Genomic DNA, 19159 nt, shown 5'->3' with positions numbered 1-19159 from the left:
GTTGGCAAACCTGCACAGTTACATTGTTTAGGAATACACGCCTATGCAGTAACACTCTGAAGAAAAGGAGGGGATGCTTACCACAAAATTCAGGACGGTGGTTACCTCTGCTTGCAGTGGGGGAGAGGGGCCGTGAGGGTGAGTGCGACGTGATGAATTGTGTCCTCTAAAAAAGATATGTTAGAGTCTTAACCCCCAGTACCTCAGAATGTGACTCATTTGGAAACATGGTCTTTACAGAGCTAATCGAGTTAAAATGAGGTCATTAGGGTGGGCCCTAATCCAACATGACTATTTTCTTTATACAAAGGGGAAATTTGGATGCAGAGACACTGGGAGAACACCATGTAAAAATGGAAGGCAGAGGTCAATCTGGGTGATACATCTACAAGCCAAGGATTGCCAGCAAACCAGCAGAAGCTAGGAGAGAGGCACAGAACAGATTCTGCCTCACAGCCTCAGAAGGAATCAACCCTGCTGGCACCTTGATCTTGGACTTCTGGTCTTCAGAAGCGTGAGCCAACACATCTCTGTTGTTTAAGCAGCCCAGTCTGTGGCACTTTATATTAGCAAACTAACACAGTGAGGCACACAGCAGCTTCTCCTGACTGGCAAATGTCTCTTTAAACTTAATAGAGGACAGGAGCCCCTGGGTGGCTCAGTCCGTTAAGCGTCTGACTTCGGCTCAGGTCATGATCTTGTGGTTTTTGAGTTTGAGCCCCATGTTGAGCTCTGCGCTGACAGCCTGGAGCCTGCTTCAGATTCTGTGTCTCTCCCTCTCTCTGCCCCTGCCCCACTCACTCATGCTGTCTCTCAAAAATAAATAAACATTAAAAAAAAAAAAAAAAAAGCTTAATGGAGGACAAATGGGTATTTGTATTGTAAGTCTTTTTTTTTTTTTTAAGCTTATTTATTTGTCTTGAGAGAGTGCACGTGCATGTGGGGGAGGGGCACACATCCAACCGGGGGAAGGGCAGAGAGAGGGAGAGAGAGAATCCCAAGCAGGCTCCACACTGCCAGCATGGAGCCTGATATGTGGGGTTTGAACCCACAAACCGTGAGATCATGACTTGAGCCGAAACCAAGAGTGGGACGCTTAACCGACTGAGCCACCCAGGCGCCCCATACGTCTTTATTAAACCAAGCCTAGATATTTTATATACCCTTTAGTATATATGCTATATTTTCATATAGAAAATAGAAAGAAAAACCATATAGGGATAATCCAACCATTACATTTTACAGTTAAGGGCACCAAGGACCTGCCTAAGGTCACACAGCCAGAGAGCAGCCAAGCTCGGAGAAGAGCCCAGGTCTCCTGCCTCCCAGTTCAGTGAAGGCCGTTGTCATAGCCACAGCCCAGAGTTACCCAGGGAAGGCTGAATTCTGTTCAGAGCACAAGGAACCCAGAACTGCTCTGGGACTGAGCAGGGACGCTTCACTCTTTTGTGCCACAGACCCATGGCTATCTGGTGAAGTGAATGGACCTTTTTCTGAAGAATGTTTTGAAATGCATAAAGTACGTAGGACCACAAGGGAAATCAGTTACTCTGAAATGCTATGCCAGCTATGGGGATCCTAGTGAATCCAAGAGAATTAACTGATTAGTGCCTGTGCACAGGACTCAATATAGGTCAGCGATGGTTACTGTTAATATTAGGAGCTGCTTCCATGACCTTGGGCCTGGGTCAGTGATGCTGAGGAGAGAGATCAGGGACCCACACCTTGGAGCCTGCAGACATTGTCGGGTCTGGATTCAGCTGAAGGGTGAAGGATGCTACCCCTGAACTTGAGGCCCCTGTGAGTGATGGCATCACCAGGGAGGGGTGCTATCTGGAAAGAATAGGTCTCTTAGGACAGAGAGGAGAGGGACCCATAGCAGGCCTTGCCTGGAGACAGGGAGGCGGGCCCTACAGGAAAGCACAAACACTGCCAGGAACAGAGCCCTGAGGGCCTGTGACCACAGTGCCTGTGGTCTCCTGTATTGCTAAAGGGCAGAAGGTGACATTTAATGGGTGCATCTATGGGCCTGGCATCTCCGCACATTATGTAACTGAATTTAAAAATATATTTTTTCTTTGAGAGAGAGAGAGAGGAGAGCACTCGTGCATGCACATGTGCAGGTGTGCAAGCAGGAGAGAGGCAGAGAGAGAGGGAAAGAGACTCTTACACAGAATTCTTCCAATCTTGAGATCAGGACCCGAGCTAAAATCAAGAGTCAGACGCTTAACCAACTGAGCCACCCAGGTGCCCCTGTGTAACTGTATTTAATCAAGCGTCAGCTTTGTAACTACACCATTCCTATGAATCATACCCTGATTTCACAGATGAGGAAACCCAGGGTTACAAGATGTAAAGACTTCATAGAATCAACATTCACATCTAAGGCTCTCTGGTTCTAAGGAGAACCTGTAATGCAGACTAACAATCAATCATTCATTCATTTGTTCATTCATTCATTTGTTCAGTCAACAAATCTTCGGTTACATGGAAGTCTCCCGAGGTGGGGCACTTATCCAGGGGAGACACTGTCACTTGATGGAGTTGTTGTCCTTGACCCCTTCAGCCTCTATGCAGTGCTGCTGACGAGTGCTCTGACTGAGAGAAGTGGGCAGGCAGCAGCCAGGCCTCACTGCCTTCTAGAGAACCATGCAGACCCCCAGCCTACCTACACCACCTCTGGGAGCCTCAGCACCCATCTTGGGCCTTTCAGAAAGCCCTACCCATCTGGAAGTCAAGTCTTTCCAACTGGGTCAAGGTTGCCTCCTAGATCCTCTAACCGACACCTCCCCCAACACAAGGCTGGCTAATAGTAATGACAGTATCCATGCTCCTGTGAATCCCTAACCGGCCCAATGAGGTACATTTCACTAAAGAGAGGCTCACTGACGACTTGCCCGATGTCACATGAACATTAAGCAGGGCTCCGGGATTCAGAGGAAGGCTTCTGCAATCTTGCAATTTCTGTTTCCTTTACCCACATGTCCTTTGGAGATTAGAGGATCCCAAGCAGAAATGAGAAAGTGGAAGCCTCATTCCGTGGGGGGTACCCAGTGAGTGTTTATCAATAATAACAATTATCCCTTACTCTGGCATAAAAGAGTATGAGGCACACATGCTGTCACCATTCATGGTCTCAGCTGATTTTTCCAGCAACCACACAACATACACGGGGTGGGTTTCATAACCCTCGCTTTGCAGATAGGGAAAACTTCAGAGAGTTTCTGGCGTGTGCCCCTCCAGGCCCATTTTTTCCTGCTTCTCTACCCTGTTTTCTGCCCCAGAGAAATCAGAGGAAGGGAGGATCTGAGGCTGGGGTACTTCTCCCCCCAGCCCCTCCCTGTGGGCCACCCAGGCTGTGTGATTTGATTGGAGGTTGCAGCTCCTGCCAAGTCTCACACTTGGCCTCTGTGCCTCCGGTGTGGGAACCAGACCCTCCCCTCATTCTGCCCACATTTTGGTCATGGTCCCATTTAAGCTCTCCCCAAACTTCCCAGCTGAATGTGCCACCTGTTTCCTGCTGGACCCTGATGGATGTGGCAATAAGTAACCGGCTGGGGACTCTGGTCTCCAGATGGATAAATCACGGCCTCTTGGAACCTGCCAATAAGTACTTACTGAACAGTCCCTTGAGGACCTGGGGGGGAGGGGACATGGAGAAAAGGAAGATGGCAGAGAACCGAAGAAGCTAGTAACAGAGACAACAGACAAAGGTCTTGGTCTCAGATTTCTCTTTGAATTAACTGGAGTTAACCTTTGGAAAATGAGGAAAGACCACAACATGGAGAAACTGGGTCTAGGGGAGGCATGCAGTAGAAAAAGAGGTGGGGGAGACTTGGATCTAGGCTTCTAGCCAAACAGAGCCACTAATGCTACCTATATACGCATTCTGGACACTGGTCACAGCCACAAGCTGGGATAGGGCCGAGGCAGCTCCCTGTAGCAGTGGGCACCTCCACACTGTGGCCCCTGGGATGGGCTGGGGTGTGGACAGGTGGGCATGTGATGACCTTGAGAGAGTATCTGTGGGCACCTGATCCTCGCCATGTCTGAAAGAGCCAGCTGGAGAAGGGGAGATGCCACCTGTTGGTTTCCAGACCCTCTTTCACATTTATCCCCCTTGGCACAAGCGTCCAGGGTTGGTGCTGGGACATGGGGCTGTCAGGGGTTTCTGTCATGCCCTGGCCTCCAGCCTCACTCCTGCCAGGAGCACACAGTTGGGCTACATGCCCAGACCCTGGGTGACAAACAAGAGCAAAGAGGAAGGCTCTTCTCAGGGGGTGGGACAGTGGCACTTGGATTTTCTCCCTTCTATTTTTAGGCATTTTTCTAGTCTTCATTAACTACATGCATTCCTTTTACAAAGGGAAAAAAATTCTATGCTGGAGAATCATGAAGATTCTCAAGGAGAAGGAAGACATCCCATTGTGACATAATTATTTGTGAATTGATAAATCTGGAAAGGACCTGGAATTAGGATTTACAGGCATGGGCCTCAGACAGGCCTGGAACCCGGGCCTCTTGGGGACACTCACTTTATACAACCTCTCAGCAAATACACAGAGATGTGTCAGGGTCTCTTTTCTTGGTGACAGGCTGGCATGTGGCCAGTGTCTCCACAACATTCAGGGGGTGGTGAGCAGGTGGGTAGAGACCCTGGTGTGAGGTCCTCATGCCTGGCCAAACCCTCTTTCTATCCAGGGATCTCAGGGGAAACAAGGAAGTCACTCTTCTCTCTGGGAGCAGGCTGTGTTATCACCTGCTTTGTGAAACCATCCCTGTAGGTTTCCATGTTCTTGACCTGAAAGTAACTTCACATTCTTAGTGTGGCTGTTGGTAGGCAAGATGCGGCCTTGTGTCCTATTAAAGAGCAAGACCACAGGAGTCAAATTGCTTGAGTTCATTTCCCAGCTCATCATTTACGAGCTAAGCGTCTTTGAGCAAATCACTTGCCTAATTTATGCATCTGTGGTCTCATTTGTAAAGTGGAGATAAGAGTCTTCTTCACAAGATTATTGTCAAGAATCAGGGAACTTACATGCATAAAATGCTTAGAACAATGTAGGACATATAGCAAGTGCTAGGTAAGTGAGAGCTATTATCACTGGCATTTCCCCCTTAATCACATCACTATTTTTTGTGTCAGTCTATAAAAACCATCTCACAGTACTTCTGTGTTAAACCCACAGAAACTTCTCATCAGCTTCACCTCTAGGGGTCAGGGAGTGGCACAGAGGAGAGAAGAAAGTCATGAAATGTTCTCTCAAAAGGGGTGCCTGGGTGGAATGAGCAAGGAACATCTAGATGGGTCCCTTGCTAAGTGTTACATACATGCCATTCAACCTGGTGGCAGAGACACCAATAAAATACAAGACACCCGGTGAAATCTGAACTTCAGATAAGTAACAAGTACATGTTAGTATATCTCAAATATTGCGTGGGATATAATATACTTAAAAAAATTTTTTTATTGTTTATCTGAAATTCAAATTTAACTGGACATCCTACATTTTTATTTGCTGAAAAATTTGGCAACCCTGTCAGTGGGGGTGGTAATGTTGTTCCCATTTTATAGGTGAGGAAGACAAGGCAAACACATCGCTTCCCTCCAGCTGCTCCTCTCAGAAGAGGGAAGAGACGTAGAGCCAGAGAAACTGAGACCTCAATTACCTGCCTACAATCAGTGTGCTCCTCAGCCTGGAAAGGGGGTGTGCATGCAGGAAGAACCATTTTTCCCAGAGAAGGGGGAGCAAGAGCAAAAGCAAACCAATGCAAACAGGGAGCCTCCCTGGGAGGGGGAGGGTGGGTGACCACAGGGTAGGAGGTTCCAAGAAGGGCTGCGGTCAGCCGGGGCCACACCCACAGCCCTTCCAGAAGCAGCCCCTGCCTGGGGCTGGAACCTGAAGGCAAAAAGCCCAGGAGAAAACTCAGGAAGCACCAAAGGAAACCCCTCCGGAAGTCCTGAAATATTTCCACAGCCCAGAGAAAAACTTTAAAGTGAAAGCAGCCGTAAAAATACCTACAGGGGGCACCTGGGTGGCTCAGTTGGTTCAAGCATCCAACTCTTGATTTAGGCTCAGGTCATGATCTCACGGTTAGTGGGTTGGAGGCCCGAATTGGGCTTAGTGCTGACAGTGTGTGGAGCCTGCCTGGGATTCTCTCTCTCTCTCCCTCTCTCTCTGCCCCTCCCCTGCTCAAACTCTCTCTCAAAAAAAAAAAAAAAAAAAAAAAAAGACTACTGACAGGAGGGTCAGGCTGGCCTCTCAGAATCCAGGGCATGACTACAGTGCCCCGGCAGCCCCGGCCCAGGTCACAAGGCCAGCTCCCCAGAGCTTGCACAGATGGCCTAGGGCCTCCCCGTGTTCCAAAGAGTGCCCTCTCACCCTCCCAGGGAGGGGCCCCATGCCCCTGGGACTCCAAGGTGGGGTTTCACTTCAGTACTTCTCAGCTCTATTTTTACACAAAGGTGGCAAGAAATAATGAGTGTTCAATTAAGGATAATTGAGTCACCTTGATTCCATGCCTCTGCAAGGCCAGGGACCACAGATGACCTTTGCTGGGAGCTGGGGCAGGGAAGGATTCTAGAAACCTTTGGGGTCTTCTCTCCAGAGCTAGGATCTTAGGTCTAGAGCCCACTCCCCAGTCTATGACTTCCCAAGGAGTGACATTCAACCTCGTCCTCACCTGGTTGAGAAAGGCCAACGAGTGTTCCTCTGGGCAAAGGAACAGCATGTGCAAAAAATACCAAATGATGACTGGGCATGGGGTTCCTGAGGAACTATGAAGACTTCAGGTTGGCTGGAGGGTCACGAGTGTGGTAGGGAGCACCAGGAGGTGAGGCTGGAGACAGTGTCTGAAAAGGCTCCCATGCCATGCTAAGTGGTTTAGGTTTTACCCTGCAGAAAGGAGAGAGGTGGGAAGGTGCTAGACTGGCAAGTGACTGAATCAGATCCTCCAAAAGGGCTTGGAGGAGTCCAGGTCCTTCCTACCCCAAATGGGCATCACCTGGGGGCTTGACTTGACATGCCAAATGGGGGCCCTAGCAGAGGCTTGCTGGGTCAGAATCTGCATTTTCACAAGATTCCCCAGCTGATTAACATGCCCTGATCTGAGTGAGGCCTGAGTTGGGGTCCAGAGAGGGTCACGGGCTTGGTCTCTCCAATATGCTTTTCTTTTCTTTTCTTTTTTTTAATATTTATTTTATTTTGAGAGAGAGAGAGAGCACGTGCAAGTGGGGGAGGGGCAGAGAGAGAGGGAGGAGGAGGATCCCAAGCAGGCTCTGCACTCAGTGCAGAGTCCGACATGGGGCTCGATCTCAAGAACAGTGAGATCATAACCTGAACTGAAATCAAGAGTCAGAGGCTTAACCGACTGAGCCACCCAGGCGCCCTTCTCCAACATCCTTTTCTGACTGCCCTTCTGCCCTCCTCAGGCCCAGCTCTGCTGCCTCCTTGCATTTTCCTTGCTCCACGATTCTCTTGTATGATGGACCTGGGTCCCCCAGAACCCTCTATGTCTTCATACCCTCTCTACCAATCACGGAGCATTTCCAAGCCCCCACATCTTCAGGGCACGGCTCGGTGTGTGGGAAAGGGAGAAGCGTGTGGTGGTTCAGAGCCAGTCCTCAAACTGGACAGAGCAGGCAGAGGAGTGTTTCAAACATACAGTTCTCATTCTGAGAGCCCTGACTTTTGGGCACCCCCACTGACGAGCACAGGCTGGGGCATCCACACAGATCTGGGTTTAGAGCCCAGCTCGGCCCTTTATAGGAAAGCTGTTGGACGTGTCTAGAATCTTGAAAAGAAAGTTTCCTCATCTATAAAACTGGATAAAAATAGTTGGGACCTCCACAGGAGGTGGAAGATTAAATGGAACATTGCAAAGTACTTAAGGACAGTGTCAGGCACCCTATAAATGGCAGCCTTTGTTATTCTTCTTCATGCCTCTAAGGAGTTTAGAGTCTGGCAGAGAAGAAAAGACAACAGATGCAAAACACTATATAGGTAAACACTACAAAACAACAGGTAAGAAAGTGCTCCACGATGTGGCCCAGAGCAAGCAGGGTTCTGAGCTGGGGACCTCACTGGGGTGAGCACTATAATCAGGCTTGGGGTGGGGGGCTTCCTGGAGGTGGTGGGAGGCTGAGCAAGGCTTGAGGTTGGATGGGAGTTCACCAGAACATGGAGCGTGGCTGTGGGGTACTGAGAAATCTGAATGGATAGTGCGAGGATCCCCCTGCATGGGGGATCTTTTTTTTTTTTAATGTTTATTTATTTTTGAGAAAGAGAGCACGGGCAGGGGAGGGGCAGAGAGAGAGAGAGAGAGAGAGCGAGACACAGAATCCAAAGCAGTCTCCCTGCTGTCAATGCAAAACCCGACGTGGGGCTTGAACCCATGAACTTTGAGATCGTGACTTGAGCCAAAGTCAGACCTCGACCAACTGAGCCACCCAGCTGCCCCTGCATGGGGGATCTTGAAGGCAGTTTGGATCTAATGTGGAGAGAAAATGCCCCAGGGCAAAGGAGAGGAGATGGAAGTAGGTTTATCATAGCTATAGCCACATGGAAAGCCAGTGGCGCCTCAGGAGACATCAGAGAAGGGACTTGGGGGTGCTTAGGCATCCCCTGCAAGGGCCTGGCTATAATGGCATGGATCAGCCAAGACAGCGTTCCCAGGCCAGAAGGAGCATTTCAGACATCAAATTTGTGTCTTGTCCTTCCCCTCCAGGGAGCAGGAGACAGAACCAGCTCCTGCTTTCAGTCTCTGAAGGTTGTACACACTAAGATGGCACACAGTGCCCACTGACACATCTAGGTGGGCACTATCCAGGCCCAAAGGGGGAACGTCAGTCAGGAGCTGCCATGGGGTCTGCAGAATGTTTGTCCACCTAAATCAAGGGGAAATGGTGCTTCCACACGGCTGAGTGGCACACCAGCTGGTCTCTCATTAACCCTCTCGATGATGCACTAGAAAATTAACAACCAAGGCATTCTGCTCCATTAACACTGAAGTCGGCCCTTCAGGGGGCAAGGGGGGTAGGGAGGACACAGATTTTGTCTAGACAGTGGCACTCAGAAAAGACCAGATGCTTGAGCTCCTGCCACACAGGGCGGGGGTGAACACAGGAGACCCCCATGACAAAAATCCCCAGCAGAAGCCAACCACAATGGCCGCACTCTCTTCTCATCCTTGGCGTGAGGGTAACAAACTTTCACAGGTTTACTGGGTGGATTAAATGAGATCATGAACATACGAACACTAGCTCAAGTCTGGTTGGTGCCCATTAGACTGTCCAATCAATTGCTTCATTCTTTTTGTTTTTATCGAGAAGGGGGCTCAAAAGAGACACGTCATGGGTTGCCTTTCATCTGGCTAGAATCCAGTTTCAGAAGGGACTGACTTGATTCACAGTGCAGTCAGTCTCCCAGGGATGGGAATCAAGGAGCCTGGAGCTCTGCTACCCAAACTGTGGTCCTTAGACCTTCAGCAGCATTGGCATCCCCTGGGAGCTTGCTAGAATGCAGAACCTCAGGCCTCAGATCTACTGAATGAAAACCTGCGTCTTAACAAGATCCCCAGGCGATTCAAATGCACGACAGAATTTGAGACTCTGCTCTAGTATATTTGTTCCTGGGAGAAAATCATCTTTCTCTTCTCCTCTCCCACCACGGGAACGACGGAGCCCAGGGCTCTGGGTAGATAGAAGTAGAGAATGCCACCCCAGAGGGGCTCTTTGATTAGCACCTGCTTGCTAGCCGCCCTGCATTAAAGCACACTCAAGCACATGTTGAGAAAGTTATTCCCTTCTTGATTCCTTTCAATCTCCCTGTTACTGAAGAAGAAAGACTCTGTTTGATACTGGCATGTCTTTAACATCCCTCTATCTTCTGTTCCTTTTTCTTTAAACAACCGCTGGGGAGGCTCAGACCTAGATCCTTCCAAGGGCAACAGCGTATAATTAGGATTAGCAACATTGTTTAGTTTTTAGCATGTTTATTGGTAAGGTAACTTTTGGTTTATTGCAAGCGGTACAGAATTTTCACTAGTTCTCTTTCTAAGTTATATTTCAAACAATAAATCAAATTGAAGAAGAACGCTAAGTCCATAAGAACAGAACTGTGTAAATCTGGCGAAAATCACAACAGCGGTATATACATGACTGCGGTCTGGTAAATTATTATTCCTTACGGTTCATAAAAGCCCTCTGAGATCATCGTGTCCACTGTTTTCATACTGCAGGTCCTGAAATCAATGTAGTAGGTCATGATCAGCACTTTCTTGGTTTGCTTTGAATGGAATAAAAGGGCATGAAAATCTAAGGGCATTGCAAATGTTGCAGAAAGGGTAAGTACTGCCCTGTGAAATTTTGTATTGCTCTGCACACATGCTTATAACGTAAAGGTACTGCGTTCAGGTTGCAAGTTAGGAAGTCATTCACCTAGTCCAGTCTTCCCTTTGATGGGTGTCCCCACTGCTAACTTCATTCCAATGGTGAGGAGTCGACTCCTTTGGCCAGGTCACCCATGAGCACACTGCCCTTCATGCTACACCCTGGAGGTCCCCACCTTAGTTAGCTCTCTGGCTCCTCTCTCATGACACAGAGATGACAACAGTAGCTACCGCAGCAGGTTATTAAACGGGCACTCCCCAGCTCTGCTCAGGTGAGGAAGGAGTTGAGCAGCTTGCAGTAAGGCCACTGTTCCGACCTGCACAGAAGGACCTGTGGAGAAGCACTAGGGTGAAGCGCGTCCTCTTTGGAAGGACAGGATCGCCATCACCAGGCCCTCTCAATTCTTGGGCAGCCCATTTCATCAGTCTTCCCCGAGTGGTGTCTCTTCCCTTGAAAGACAGTGGAGGCTGGGGGGCGGGGGGGGGGGGGGGGGGGAAGGGCAGGAAGCACAGGAAGACCAGGAGAAAGCTCAGGGGGTATGGGGGTATGTCACAAAGTTGCACCTAGAAGATGGATCTTGTCCAGGCTGAGCCTCTGGTCTGGCTGCGTCCTGGAACCACAGGGAGGCAGAAGCAATGGAAACTTCTTACCAGAAACTCCTCTACAAACAGGAGCAAGGGAGGGGAAGGTTCATGGGTCCCCACACCCAACCAGAGAAGGACTCCTAAAAATGCCTACAGGCTTCGTGCAGGAAGTAAGCTGCCCATGAAATTGTGGGCAGGGAGGGGAAAGGAAGAGAATGGGGTCAGGGAGCTCCCCGCTTCTCCTCCCCACTGGTGCCTTCTGGCTTTGGTTCTCAGCTCAGGGCAGGGCGTTCCTCCGTTTTATCCCATCCAGAACACTCACCACACACAAACCCTCTTTGCAACCATGTGCTAGGGTGTAAGCCACCAGGCACAGGCTGCCCCTCAGCAGGGGACTCTGGGCTCTGGGGCCGTGGGGGTGTGGGGAGAGGGGCTGAAGGGTCTGCACCAAACCAGCCCATCATTAGCATGCTGCGCGTGGGTGAGTTCAAACACAGAGGCTGGATCTGCAGCCCAACTGGCCCTGGGCCTCGGCAAAGGACCTTGGTGTGCAGTGGCCTGATTTAGGGCTGAGGGCCCTTTATTCTCCTTTGGAAACTGTGGAGGTGAATTTTAAAAGGCCTGAGAGTGAAGCCAGCGTGGCTCTGCTGAGTCCTCTCCTCCTCCAGCTCTCATCTCCTTGCCTCTGGCCCTGCTCTGCTCTAGAAACTGGGAACTAGCTGTACTCCATTTCTATCCCCAAAATCTATTTTCTCTCTTTCCCTTCAAACTTTATTTTATTTATTTAATTATTTAATTTGGTTAGCCATCAGTGTTTCTTGCCAATAATCCCAGGGATAAGGTAATGGTGGGATACGGGCTCCAAGTGCCCATGGGGAGATCTCCTTGGGATCATTCCTTAGGAAGAGGTAGTCCAGTGGATGGGCACATACAGGCCCCCTGAAGGCTGAGAGCTTTCTGAACCCCATGGGGGAGCCAAGCCTGTCTTTACAGTTGTCATTTTAGCTAGAGAGGTGAACAGATCAATCAACATCCACAAACTACCTGGCCAAGGGGGGGCCTCACTGGCAATGCTGTGAAAGGCAGGGAGTGTGGGAGAAAGCAAAGTTCAGAGTCCAGCCAACCTTGTGCTCAAAGCCTGGCTTGTCTTCTAGCTCTAGAAGCTAAAAGCTCTCATTCTCTTGAATGAATTACTTAACTTCCCTAAGCTCATTTCTTCTCTATAAAATACAGATAACAATTCCTGCCTCATAAAGTAGGGCCTGTTGAGGACTGGTGATAACAGTAAGGTTAATGCCTAGGACAGTGTCGACACATAGTAGGTACTCAACAGCATTGGCTATCATCATCATTGCTGCCAGAAGGCTACACATAGAATCAGAGCAATCCGAAATCTGATCCACTTCAAACTGGAGCCCTTTGGCAATAACCTCTCAGGGCCTCTGTTCCCTTGTCTATAAAACAGGAGGGATAATGACAGTTACTTTGTTGGGATGTTAGGGACAATTCAAGGAAAGTATGTAGCACAGCATCTGGCACGTAGTAGGGCTGGTTATATGTCACATCCGTTCTTCTTAGACCAAATGGAAAAACTAATCTTGACAAACCTAGCAAGACTGACGAGCTTCTTTTCATGGGCCCAGGGGTCGTGAGTGACCCAAGGGTGAGATTTCCACATACCTTTGTGGAACCCAGACACGTTTCTCAAAGAGGCCCCCATCATATAGAACACCCTGCCACTCTGACCCCAAAACTCTCAGAGGGGTTTTTTCACCTAAAACTGCACCTTCAAGAGAGAAACTCATTCACAAAGATGGCCCACAGGCTGTTTAGGCCCAGGGTAACTTGCAGCTGAACAGGGTGACCACAAGTGAGGAAATCAATTGCTGCTGTGGATAGAGATGTCCCCCAGGTAGGGAAATAACTGGGTTTAATTATACGGCATCTTTGGTCTCCGTAATCTTGATCCATTAAACCCCTGCTGCTGGCCAGGAGGCAATGCCCAGGAGGAAGGGGTTAGCCCAACACGCTAATAGGATCAGCCCTTCAATCCCATGAAGGTAATTATGGCCACGTCCTCCCCCAACAGCCCTGAGTAAACCCACAGATCCTTAGTCAATACGGGGCTTTTCTACGCAGCACCAGCTCGGCCAACATACCAGAGAGGCCAGTGGCCATGGCATCCGGAGTGACAAACTCTGAGCTCCATCAGCACTGGTCCACCCAAGGCCTTCCATCCATCCACCCAACACTTTCTGGAGATCTTGCTCACCTTTAGGCAAAATGCCTGACCATATCATCTTCCATGTTTATCTGTGGTCTAGAGGGATATGTAGGCATCAGAAGTGAGGGTGGAGAAAAGAGAGAAATGGCATCTGATCAATTAGGTCACTGCAGAACCCACCTCATCTGCCCCATCTCCTGAAGACACTGGTCCTGTTAGTTTCCATATGGCTAGTAAACCCATATTCAGTTTTCATTCTGGTGTGAGGTAGGGAAGGAAGGGGAGAAAAGAAGATAAGAATGAAGCATAGGTACAGAGAAAACTGAGTGAGAGACCCCAAAAAGGTCTGAATCTGGGACAGAGAACATCTATTCTCCATCCAGTCAGTCATGGTACCAGTTGGTCCCACCTTTAAGGGCTCTTGGGCAGGGGGTTGGATTGAGCATCTAGCCCCAATCTCCATATGGGGCCATTTCTATAAGTCTGCCTACTGCCCTGATTTCTTTCTTCACATTTACAGGGTCTGGACAGGTTCTCCCCAAGATTCAGAAACAAGTAGAACACTCCCACTGCCAGTCAAGGGTATCCATGGCTCCCACTGACCCGATCTTGCCCAAAGAAATGCAAATGAAGCAGACCAAGGCCACAAATTAAAATCAATGTCTCCTATTCTGCTCTGGAGACAGCTAAGCTACAGGCCTCTCCTACTGGTGTTCAGTGGAAAGTTCTAAGAGCCTGTAGGTAGAATGTGATGGGTACTGGAGCCCCATGGATCACCTCCACCTACCACAGCCAGGGGCCCAGCAGAGGAAAACAGTGACGGATGTGGAGCTGACTGTGAAGCTGCCTAGTTCCTGGTTTGCCCCCAAAGGGCTCAAGCTGAGCCAAACAGCTGCAGCACCAGCCCTGGCAGTGAAGTCTTCCAATTGCACAATCACAAGCCCTAGCAACATGTGGGACTCCCTTGGGGGGTCTCCGACTCTACTACAAGCTACTACAATTACCAAATCCACACAGCTGGAAACTTGTGAATGGGCCAATGAATCGGTTTCTGGGGTTTCTGGTGGAGTAAGGAGTTAAGGAGCCAAGAACCCAAGAGTTTTCTTTTCCCTCTCATACTCACTCATGCAACCAAAAATTACAGAGGGCTCATTACGCATGAGGAGCTGGCCTAGGCACTACCTAAGAACTGGGTCCGGCACTCTGTTCCTGCCAGCCCCCTTCCCCCTTTCCCGGCCCCTTGCCACTCCTCAGCAAGCCTTTCACGGACCCCTGTTCGTGATGACGGCCGTGATTGGAGGGCAGTCCGACAGCACTCCTCACCTACAAAGCACCTTATAAACATTCGTCAACCCACATGGTGTCCACGAGAGACATTCGTGGCTTCATATTACAGAGAAGTGTGCACAGGGTACCAGAACTGCCCCCAGGGAGAGGACCACACCTCAGAAAACAGCCCCAAGTCTTCCATCGCACCTGCAAGAGTGAGGCAGAATGAGTTTTCTCACTACTCCCCCGTCTGCTACCCACTTAGCTAATTCTTCACAAATGTTCCTGTCATTTCTTCCGTTTTGCCAAAGAACAACAGCAACAATCACAATCACAAAAATTTTTCTCGGAGTAGATGACTTCATCCTTCTGCCAGCCCCACCTCCGAGACTCCAGCAGCCATGACAATAATGGGCTGGTGTTAACAAGAAGGACTAAGTGACTGGGGCCATTCAGAGGGTAAGAAAACACCCATCTGCAGGTGCTCACTAGCATATCCGAGGTGGTCTGAGGCGGCCTCTGTGAGACCAATGCTCTGATCAGACCCACACAGTCTGTGTCAGGCCAGCAGCCTGGTCCTTGGTGTGGCTAATATGGGAGTGAGATGAGAAACCTAGGCTGCCTCATGATGCTCTGGAGATGGGTTTGTATCCCCACAGCCCCAAATGCTTTCTTGGCTCTTGGATGGGGCACTGAGTCTATAAGGGATGCAAAAATATCACGAGTGACTGAAATATCCCTTGCAAATGTTGTTTGGGGTAGAAGACGAAAGACTTTCCACTTGAGGAGGTGCCAAATTATTGCCTGCCTGGGGCACATACATGCCTCAATTCAGATCTGTTTGGAGGGTGGTATCCACTTAGAGGGACAGGCTCAGAGCACCCTCCCCATTTTGTTATCCCGTTTTTAAATTTTTTTTAATGTTTGTTTACTTTTGAGAGAGAGCATGCACACGTGTGCTAGCGTGAGCAGGGGAAGGGCAGAGAGAAGAGAGAGAATCCCAAACAGGCTCTGGAGCTGTCAGCTCAGAGCCCAATGCAGGGCCCGAACTCATGAACCGTGAGATCATGATGTGAGTTGAGATCAAGAGTTGGACACTTAACCTACTGAGCCACCCAGGCACCACTCACAGAGCTTAATTTAATACAGTCTAATTCCATGGTATAGAAAAAAACCAAGAGGAAGTGATGTGTTTAGTGGAAAAGGTGATGAGAGAAAGGCACAGAGAAGGTAAAATGAAGGACACAGCCCTACAGAAAGAATCACACCAGCTCCAGGGAGAGAATTTAGGCAAGGCATTGAGGAGCAAAGCTGACATTATTACAGTGACATAGGAAAATGACTGGGACAGAGACAAGAAGTGGGATGGCTGGAAGCCTTGTCTGCCACTCCAGCTTATCAGGAGCAAAGACCTTGCTCCCATCAGTCCCATATCACACTGGCCCCTGGGAGTCAACCCGTCTCCTTGAGTCAGACAAATCACCATCACCGTGACCCTTCAGGACTTCTACCGCAGGGGAGAGGGGCCTGCTGCCCACCTCTTCTCAAATGACTACCAACCTGCAATGAAAATGCACATACATACTTCTCCTGGGATAGATGCTGAAGCCACAAAGAATGAGCTGACAACTCCAAAGGCAAGAAGTAAGTCAGAGGAGGGGCCGGTTGGCAGCCTGGCATCTTAGGAGGAGAGAACCATCAACCTCAGTGAGTTCAGAGCCTCAACCACCCGCACCTTGGCTCCAGGACCAGCCCCCGGTTCCTACAAGAGGCACGTGGACTCTTGTTGGGCTCAGAGTCATTTGAGTCCACTTATCCTGCTGGAAGAATCCTGTGAACACAGAGGACCAAAGAGACAGATGTCCCCCATTCCATGACATTCCAAGGCCTTGAGCAACTTCTGACATATCTAGGTGACACTAAGAGTCTTCCTCACCAACCTAGGGTGTGATCTGAACTGCAGCTTTGTCACTTATCACTTACGTGACTTTGGATAATGATTTGAGCTCACCAAGCCCCTCCTTCTGCAAAATGGAGATAAGACTACCTGTCTCACACAGTTGTGTGGTCTGGAGAGGATGGATGGAGAGAGCCTAGCATAGTGCCTGGCACATAGTGGGTCCTCAGGATATGCTATTATCACTGTTGCCAGGAGCAGCACTTGGGAAGGGCCTCTATCACTGGGTCATTCACATCTCTAAGAAATGCACAGGCCACCCTGTGCCCTGGGGACTTCCCCTTTACAATTCCTGACGGATTTAGCTTTTGTGGGGACTTGCCACCCCAGGATTGTGAGCCTTGTAAGCAAACAGCTTTCTGAGAGGCAGAGGAACTTCCTCCGGGAGCTACAAAACCTTGCTGCCAGGCAAATGACAGCCTGGGTATTTGTTTTAATTTAGGCTCTTGTCAAGAGGAAACTTCATGGCTAACAGCCCAAACATGACTGCACAGCACCTCCCCAGGAAGCCTCATTCTATGGCTCTCAAATAAGCCATTTTGAGGAGGGAGGCAGGGACTCCTCACATTGCTGCCAAGTCAGTGCCTTCCCCCCTCCAGGCTGCCCCCAGGAGCCCAGGGGCTGGGGCAGCAGCATAGCAGACAGCTCAGATGCCTGTCTGCCTGAGTCAGGGCTGGTTAACAGGCACCCCTAAAGAAGGCCTCAGTCGAATTCCCTTTTCAGGTCCCATCTTCCTCTGGTCAGAAATTTTCAAGGAGACCTCAGACAATTTTGCTTCCCTGCTCTAAGTGGCAGGGGGAGGGGTGGTAGGAAAACTTGGAAATAATTAGGTTAGGGAGTCTTTGTCAGGGCAATAGAGAGGAAGTCAGACACAGATTTCCATAGGATTCTACGCTTTGAGAAATACAGAAACCACTACTGGGTTTCGCCAGAGAGCCAGAAATATTTGGGAACATAAGTAGCATGTGAATATGAGGCATTGTTATTACTGTTATTTGCAAGAGCACAGCTAAGAGGTCACTAATCCTTCCTTCAGGTCAGGAGCTGATCTGCAGCAAGGCTCTGAACAGATGTGTGCCCCCATTCACACAGACACACGTGCATCCACACGCCACACAGCCATGGGCCCTGACCTTCACCCAACGGATGCTGGCCTCTGCAGGGGAAGGAGCAGATGGAGTGGCTGGGCTTGGTGCAAGACTGACACCCAGGGGATCTGGCTTTGCCCCTTTGATGTTGAAAAGCCAAAATGGAATAAACCATCACAAGGAGAGCTCCTATGGAGGGGGGGTGGGGGGGGCAGAGGAAGGAAAAGAGGATGGAGAAGGAGGAGGAGGGAGAAGAGGGAGGAGGAGGGAGAAGAGGGAGGAGAAGAAGGTGAGGGGAATGATGGGGACCCAAGGGGATACAGAGGTCAGAGGCTGGATACTGAGTACCGAGGGGCCTCCAGGGCAAAGCCTTGGGGTTCAAGGCACCATCCCTGTCTATTCCTCTCCTCACCCATATAACTGTCAACAAGGTATCGGAGCCAGGTTAACCCTTAAAAATGTCCTTGTCCCATGGCATCCAAAGTCCAGAAACTGAGCTTGCCATCCCCAACCCCTGCCCCCTGCCTCAGGACTCTGGGCTAGGAGACATAGCAAGAGAGTGGGAGGGTCCCACTGAAGTGCTCAGAGAGGGCAAAATCCACTCACTGGCTTCTTCAGGGGCCTGCAGGACCCTCTTCTTAAATCACTGAAAGCTTTGGGGAAGATGTCTCAAGGGAGGGTGGAGAGAAGCGCAGGGCTTTTAGTCACCTAAGCAAGGCAGGGTGTAAAGTGGGGGTGCTCACGGGGAGCCCCCAGAATGTACGAGTGATCAGTTACACATCCCCAGCGGCAGTGCAAGAGCAATCACATGATCGAAGCAGATTTGGGAATGAGGGGGTGGAAAAGCCGAGTTTTTTTTTTTTTTTCTTTTTTGGGGGGTGGTGAGGGTGGGGGTGGCGATGAAGCTGGCAGGAAAGACTGCTGAGCCCGAGGTTTTCAGCTCCTTCAATCCAAATGGCCCCCATGGAGATCTGCCCCTACAGACCCTCCCACCCGACCCCACCTCCACCCCAAAACACACAACACCCCAGGATGTCCCCGAGGTGACAAACTCAGGCGCCAAGGACTTTGCCAAAATGGCCTTTCTGCTTCAGCGTGGACAGAAGGAGCAGTCAGTCGGGAAGCGGAGGGAGCCCCCTACAAGGGCTCGCCTTCCTGGGGGCTGGGGAGTGCTCAGTTACACAACAGGTGGGAAATGGGTGACACAGCTCTCCAAGCCCCGTCGGTCCACTGGCCCCCCACCCGCTCCAAGTCCGCTCTGGGGACCTCATCTGCGGCCGATGGCGGGGGGACCCACGCCTCTTCCCCGCCTCCCGGCCCGCTGGCACCCGGCCGGCGGCGCCCGCAGCCCCCTGCCCGCGCCGGGCTCCCCAGACAAGCCCGGCGGTCGCGCCCCGGGGCCGTCGGGGCGCCGCGGCCCGTTCCCGCCCGGCCTCCCCGGCCCGAGCGCACACGTACTGCTGTAGAGGGTGTCGATCCAGGAGAGGCGCGGCAGGCCCCGGTGGCTGAGCGGCTCCATGCCCGCGGCTCGGCGCGGCGGCGGCGGCGGCTCCGTCAGATCGGAAACCCGACCCTCATCGCACAACAAAGGAGGGAGGGCGCGGGCGGCGGGCGGGCGGGCCGGCGGGGAGCCGGGAGGGGCGGCCA

At 50.6% G+C, this 19159-nt stretch overlaps 1 protein-coding gene across 2 annotated transcripts in view; it reads right to left on the bottom strand.

The window, feature by feature from the left end:
- ABR (ABR activator of RhoGEF and GTPase) overlaps positions 1–19159 on the bottom strand; it is a 182090-nt gene that overhangs the window by 120908 nt on the left and 42023 nt on the right. Inside the window, exon 1 of one of the 2 annotated variants that reach the window (XM_049637952.1) lies at positions 18971–19087. The exons of the other annotated variant lie outside the window; for it this stretch is intronic. Coding sequence (XP_049493909.1) covers positions 18971–19031 — 61 coding nt within the window. The 5' untranslated portion in view covers positions 19032–19087. Of the gene's footprint in view, positions 1–18970; positions 19088–19159 lie in introns of those variants that run through there. 2 annotated transcript variants of the gene reach the window in all.

Source organism: Panthera uncia, chromosome E1 (genome assembly GCF_023721935.1).
Source record: "Panthera uncia isolate 11264 chromosome E1, Puncia_PCG_1.0, whole genome shotgun sequence".
Classification (NCBI taxonomy): Eukaryota; Metazoa; Chordata; class Mammalia; order Carnivora; family Felidae; genus Panthera; species Panthera uncia.
This window is presented reverse-complemented; position numbering and strand designations above follow the sequence as displayed.